This window comes from Miniopterus natalensis, chromosome 9 (assembly GCF_054644295.1).
Source record: "Miniopterus natalensis isolate mMinNat1 chromosome 9, mMinNat1.hap1, whole genome shotgun sequence".
NCBI classification, from domain to species: domain Eukaryota; kingdom Metazoa; phylum Chordata; class Mammalia; order Chiroptera; family Miniopteridae; genus Miniopterus; species Miniopterus natalensis.
Genome location: NC_142089.1, coordinates 43,043,640 through 43,051,143, shown reverse-complemented (window position 1 = coordinate 43,051,143; position 7,504 = coordinate 43,043,640). Strand labels below are relative to the sequence as shown.

The 7,504-nt window shown below is 36.7% G+C and overlaps 1 protein-coding gene across 2 annotated transcripts in view; it reads right to left on the bottom strand.

The window, feature by feature from the left end:
* Positions 1-426: 426 nt before the first annotated feature.
* The window catches only part of LRRC7 (leucine rich repeat containing 7), a 293,661-nt gene continuing 286,583 nt past the window's right edge, over positions 427-7,504 (bottom strand). For both annotated transcript variants that reach the window (XM_087820512.1, XM_087820513.1), the window contains one exon: positions 427-2,266. In XM_087820512.1, coding sequence (XP_087676638.1) covers positions 2,159-2,266 — 108 coding nt within the window. In that variant the 3' untranslated portion in view covers positions 427-2,158. The remainder of the gene's footprint in view (positions 2,267-7,504) is intronic.

Here is a 7,504-nt window from a genome sequence, read left to right as displayed (position 1 = left end):
GGTGTTCGCTAGGATCATGGTCCTCTTAGCTTTGTGCCTCAGAAGCATCTCCTGAAGCCTGGGGGTGGATGTGGAAACCTGACATAAGAAAAAAGACTTGGGAGGGCCTATGTCTGGCTCTTCTCCCACCTCTACCGTAAAAGATTAAATGAAACTGATGGAATGATTTGAGCTGCTTCATTGCCACCAAACTACACCCTTGAGTTTGTTTTTCCTTTAAGTGGTCTCGGGAGGCCAGTGAGGGCCTCTGTCTTGATTAATGACGATCATCCTCTAATAGCAGCTGGATATGGTGGTTCGGTGCAAGTTTAGGACAAAGAAAATTAGGCTCTGAAAAACATTTCTCGTCAGAAACTGTAAATATATTAAAATGCATTTAAAAGTTACTCCTGGGAAACATATTAAATAGGCCAATCATTTAATCATTTGTTAAATGTCAAACTCTATAAAATCATGGTATAATGTCACCCTGACATAAAGCAACATCAAAATTAGTGCATCATCTATAAAGTGAAGTATCATTTGCCTTCAAGTGACAAATTCTACTGCCAAAAAATACCATTATACTTCTAATAAGTGACATTCATTTTAATAGATCCTACAAAAATACAATATTTTCAGTGTCCCCATAAAACATTTAACTTACAAATATTACTCTCAGAGCTTCAGTGACATCATTATGGGATACTACTGTGAAAATACTAATAGAGGACTTGAAATACTAGCATGTAAAGTAAATTTATTATATATATATTAAAAAGAGCTATATGGAAATATGAGAGAGAATTCATACAACCAACTCTGGGAAATTATTCTGAGATTTCAAATTAATGACGAATATATAAAAGAAATGTGTTTAAAGGATTATAAAGTGAATTGATCATTGATTGGGGAAAACAGTTCTGATGTAAAAATAACTAAGTCTATATTAACTATGCTTGTATTTCTCTCCAGTCGGACAAAATTCAGGATTTTATATACTTTGAAACTTTTCTGAAACAAAAGTATTTTCTCTATTTTTGTCCACAAAAACAGGCACTAAAATTAATAGTACAGGTAGACTATAGCTCTGAGAAATTATATTTGAAGTTTCATATTTAAATACCAAAGTTTTTAAATCTCCCACCATAACTTTCTAATAGCAGTATTTCTTAATGATAAATTTTATCAATCCCCAAGACTCATTTCAAGTTATTTAAAAGTAGCAAATTAGATAAAGCAACACACAAATAAATTCCACATTTACAAGTAAAGAAATCACAGGGGCTACAGTTTATAATCAATATAAACTTGAAAGAAATAAAGCAATACCTTTCCTGCCACCCATCATCCACTGCTTAAATCTGCGGTGAAAAGATTGACCTATAATGACCATTAGTCTGTTGTTTTAACTCTGCAACTGCTGTAATTAGCTAAAGGCATTGAATAAATTAGTTTGTCCTATTTTTATTCAGGCCCTAGAGATAAATGGCTAATTTATGAAATATTTCACTCTGTGTTATGAGAATTTAGCAAATTAATATGGAACCAAATAGAAACACTTTATACCATATGTACAGTTACTTCCATAAGGCATTATCATGTAATTTTTATTGAAAAAGATTCCATATAGTAAAGTCTTATTTTAAGATATATTTTCCTTCTCAATCCGAGATGTTTAGTTTATGAAAATATTGTTTTGCTCTATACTCTTTTTTTGTGTATATGCCAACATAGATCTTGTGCTAGAAATATTTTATGGGAATCACAATTCTTTATATTTGTATTTTCTATATAAAGGCATATACAACATTGAGGCAGTGTTTCTGATGGAGAGCAGAATTTGTAAAGAGCTTGTGTGTGCTTCCGTGCTTCCGAAATCATATGAAATCCACTTTGAGAAGAAACTTATTTGGTTAAAAATAAAACAAAAACCAAAAACAAAACTGCACCAATGCACAGCCAGAGGCTGACAATTAAAACTAATACATAACCACATGAACATCATATTTATATAGTTAACATTTGTAAGGATGATCAGTGCTAACATATAGTATTATACATTTGGCACTAATGTTTGCCATTGGTCCAGCAATTGGCAAAATTTGTCTCTATGTATAAATTTATCTTTGAACATTAGGTCTGGCTAGACGTTATCTTCACTATTTATAAAAAATATTTAGACAGTAAGCTCACGTTGAATAACTAGGTCTACTGTGTTCTGGAAACTCTTCAGTAGTAATACAGCTTTTTCATGTTCCATATGTACAAAACTATGTCCATTTGCCTGTAAACATGCAAATAAAAACAGGGCAATCAATGCAAGACACTTATCACTTTATCATGATTTCTAATCATAAGATTCAAGGGAGCATCAAGCAACCAAAAGTTACCAGTTCCATAAAAATTCACAATAGAATTGCAACTATGGAATGAACGAATTAATTTCACCCAGCTTCAACTCAATTTATTACTTCAACAAACATTTATCAAGTACCTAGTATGTCCTACCTGGGGCTGTCCTGGCGTAGTCTTAGCCTCTGCTAATTACAGAGATGCACCGGTGAGAAACAGGTGCACTTGAAATACGGTCATTCAGTTTTGTTGTTTTGATTTGTTTTGTTTCACAGGAACTTAGCTGAGATGGTTCTGAGTGTCCCCGGGACTAGTGCCTTCTTGTTATAAATCACTGATACAAACCCATCAGCATGGTCAAATATTTCAGTCACACAAAGCATGACTGGACACGTACAGTAGAGTTAGATTTTATTTTGACTCACTTGAAAGTTCTTAGCTTGCACATTTTAAAAGATATCATTTTTATTCCCCCCATTGTTAACTGTAAATATATTCTTTATCTACACCAGTGCTTCTTAATCCCACCCAAATAGCTCTGAGATCCATCCCTCAGGGTTAAAACACTGATGTTAGTGACCGTGGACGTGCCCACCGTCTCCTAGGCAAGAATCCTCAATCTATGCAATCAAAATTCATTTTAAGCATAATTAGCTTAAGGTTACAATTTCAGGATTCAAACTGGCTATTATTTGATATTTATGTCACAAAATGGATGTCCTTCCCTGTAGTGAGTGCTCATGGGTCTTTGGTTTTCTCTACATTAAATTGCAGATTTTCTTTACTGGAATGATTTTTATTATTAGTAGAGACATGGATCTCATAAAGCTTTGCTGTCATGAAGGCCAAAATAAAGCACAACCCTCCTGAAACTTGGAAGCTTAGTGACTGGCAGTTACGTAACTGTTTTCTTTGCGGCCTGAGACTCAGTTGATTCCGAAGGGTCCACCCAACTGGCTGCTTGGCACAGCACAGGTAACAGAGCCAGTTAATTGGTTCACGTTTTCAATTTTAAATGGACCGATACTAATTTGGGGCACCCATTGCCATTGTAGTTTTATTTTTTTAATGCTTGCTTAAAATATGCTTATTTCAAAATAACCACTCAAGGTATTTCACTGCCTTTGGGTTTTTTGAATTTAAAACAGCAGGACACTTCTAGCAACACTGTATAATCTTTATAACTTAGGTGACAGTTGTCTGCTTAATTATATTTTATCACTAGTTCACTAAATTTGTTGGCTAATGACACGATAAAGAAGGTCCTAAAATATTGATTTTTTTAAAAACCATAGTACATCTACGAATAAGGAAAATACTAGAAAAGAAAAACGTAAACTCACGGAAAAATGTGTACAAATTTATTTCAAGTGAAAGAATCTCTTTTTCTCTATTGATGTTATTTAATAACATTTACTTAATGAAAATGCCTATCAAAGTTGGCACTGGCTGTTTCCGTGGCCAGAAATAGTAGCTGAGTAGAATTTTGGGTGATTTCAAAGCCCAAATTTCTTGCTTTAAGTTATGGTAAAAAACAGACAACATGTGATGTTGTTTTGATCAGAAGGTGACATGGATCAGAGAGCGGCATATGGCATATTCTGCTTTTTACTTTCATCCTTCTTCTGACATCAGGAAAGTAGCAAACTTGGGTGAAATATAGTATGTTTATCCCACTATACTTTTGAAGTTATACAACTACCTTAATGCCTTCAAGCTGACCAAAAGTCATGCCTTAATTTTGAAATTTAACTTTAATAATGGAATTCTTAAATGTCAAATCTTGAAAATAACTTTGTGAGTGCTCAAATTTCTCTAGCTGTAGACTCAAAACCTAGAATTGCAATGAACTCAAAGCCCACTGAGAACTTCCAGGAACCTGTTCAAAATTTGAATATCTCAGTGTTCTGGGGATAAAGAATGCTCTAGTGTTTGGAGGCCATGAGTGGTCCATGGTCCATCCTCATATCTGAGGAACTACTAGTTGCAAAATAATAGTGCTGTTAAGGGTGTAAGTGGTACAAAACCCAGACAGCCAATTAATCACGGCCGCTAATTTTGAATGATACGTTTATAAAAAGATCTTCAAAGAAGGATGGTGCATATCCACTATGTTGAAGTTTTCATTTTTTTCAATAAAAAATATCTGTTGCATGCTGACTGCGCCCAAAGCATTGTACCAGGCACTGGGGATAGAAAGTAAGATGGATGAAACTGGGAGGCTCCCATCAGAAGTGACCTTCCAGAAGGGGAAACAGCTATGGACATAACTAAGAATAATGCAGAAAATGCATTATAACATGTAGTAAGCACTCAGCAAGTGTATGCTGAATTAAATTAGAATCAGGACAGATAAAGTACTAGGGTCATTCAGCAGAAGGAAAGAAGAGGGAAAATTTCAAAGGAAGCTGCTTCTCTGAGGCATTTACCAAAAGAGTATCTTGGTATTCACACCAGGCAAGTGTCATTAGCAAGAGATCACAGGTCCTTGTCTCAAGCCTGGAGTCTCCTCCAGCCCCGAACAGAACAATTGGCTCTTTCAAGTAAATTCTGCAACAGCCCATTAAGGGAAAAGAGTTTTAAGATGATCCATGTATGGAATCATTTTTGTGAGAATTAAAAAATAAAAATACCTACGAATTTAGACTCTAAGCTTTAGCATAAGAAGCAACCATAAAAATAAGCTAATGTGGAGATAGGGTTAGCTCATAGATCTTTTTCTTCAAAAGGAAGAGAGAAAGCCCAATATGTAAAACATTTAAACAGAACTTGTTTGGCGAGATAGAGTGAGAGGATGAGAAAGCCAGGGAGAGAGGGGAGAGTTGGAGTGGGGGTTGTGCCCAGAGATCAGTTTGCTTGCCACCACCTTCCAAACCCATGTTTTTTATTATTATTTCTCTCAATACATCACTGAAATAATAATAGTTTGTTAATCCTCATGATTATGAGGGTATTTTTCCATTGATTTTTAGAGAGAATGGAAGGGAGGAAGAGGGGGGAGATAAAAAGAGAAACATCGATGTGAGAGAGACACATCAATTGGTTGCCTCTGGCACATGCCTGACTGGGGCTGGGGATCAAACCTACAACCCAGGTATGTGCCCTTGACCAGAAATCAAACCCACGTCCCTCTAACCACTGAGCCACTTGGGGCAGGGCTCAATCTTACAGTTTTAACTCTAGCTTGATTGAGTTGGAGCCATTTGTGAGCCTTCTCGCTCAAAAGTAGAATATCTGCTAGGGCAGTGCCAGGAGACTTGAGAGGAAATACATTAAAACGGAGAAACCTTTTAGGGTAGAATCTATAAATTTGGCACCTGATTGAGCAAGGGATGCCCTTCACAGGAAATGGAAACCCTGGCGAACAGCAAAGCTTAGTTGGGAAGACAATGGAGTTTGCAGTGCTGGGAAAGCATGCAACGGAAATGTTGATCGTACATTTAGAAATAAGAGATTGGAGTTCAGGAAGGAGGTCAGAGTGGCAGCATTAGCAACAGAGGTTGTATTGCAGCTTGGTATTACCCACATGAAATGCTCAGAGATTTATCAGAAAATAAGTTGAAAGGGAGCATGTGAATGAAGGGAAATCTGACTAGGGGAGCAGGATATGGTTGCAGGCAGCTCTGGACGTGTAGAGCAGAACTGAAAGATAGTGTTTGCTGTAGACCTGGGCAGCTGGGAAAATCTGTCTGCAGTGAGGGAGGGAAAGGTGAAGCAGGTCCCAATCCTTCCTAAGGATGGCAGAAAGCTGGCTCTAGCCTGATGGCCAAACTAAAGGACAGGGATTCTCATGGGGACCAATACACTGAGGGGAGGGAACAGGAAACTTGGTTTCCAAGAAATCCAGGCAGGAGGAGAGCAGGGAAGAGTCATCCTGAAGGGGATCATGGTAGAGGGCTCATAAGATAGCAGGAAATCCTAGAGAATCAAGTACTTCCTAGTGGCCCCAATTAAGCCCAACTTCCTATAGCACAGGGGAGAGGGCAGGGAAAAGGCATAGCCAGGTTAACTCAGGCCTTGAATCTGTGTTTGTTTCCAATGAACCAGGCTTCAAGTTCAGTTTCTGATTCAAGGTTAGGGAGACCCTTCGTATAACTTAGCGTTTAGTATAACTTTAAAGTGTCAGATTTTAGTTTTCATGCTTTGTAAGTACAAACGAGAATTGGAAACACAAACATAGAGCTCATTTCTCAGAAGGAAATAAACAGATTGATAAATTAGATCACTGAGTTAAATAAACTTGGGGACTCTGTAATTCTAGTTCCCCTAAATGTTTTGGATCTAAATCATAGCTTTGGTGAACCTCAAGAGGCCTATTTAAAAGATGGCAACTAGCGACTGCCTGGGAATGGCTTCAAAATAACAGAACGACGCAGAAAGATCAGAAAGCATGCCATTTTAGAAAGTTATTAAATGAATTAATATATATCAAATGTGTAAGACAGGGCGTGACACCCTATACCCGATCAATCAATAAATATAAGCTCATACTATTAATATTTCTCCACTATTACTTTCTTGAAATTAAGAAATATAATTTTCATTAAGCCTTGAGAATAGGACAAAATGCCAGAGGAAAGAACTTTTGTTTTTTGTTTAGTCAAGCCTAACTTTTTAAAAAGATGAAAATATAAAGATTAGAGAGGTTATGTAAAATATCCAAGCACACACAGCTAATGTCTAGGTGGGAATTTACATTACAGGAGTCAACGATCTGTATCTTGACACAACTTATTTCACTTGGTGTTGTGAGACTGTAAGAAATGTAACAAATGTTCATTAAATGAATTCACTTTTTAATATTAAGTCAGCTATTTCTTGATATGGAACATTATGTTAGGCTTGATGCCAGGGTGGGCAATGACAGAGGGAGTTCGATGAGCGGTTTGAGTGGAAGAAGATAGCATCTCAGTTCTAGAGAACCTTCCTCCACTCTTAAGACAGAAGAGTGAAGTGAATTTATATTGTTGTTGAAATGAATATGGCTATCTGGCTTACATCTTGAGAACTTACCACAGGGAATCAGAGAATTATGTTACTGCATTTGTGTGGGGCTTTTCCAATTAAAATGAAGACCAGAAGAATCACAGTATTTCAACCAGTGAGGTTTTGTGGTTGTTTCATGTGTGTGTGAATAGAAGAGCTGAGGAAATAAAGGCTGGTACAGGTA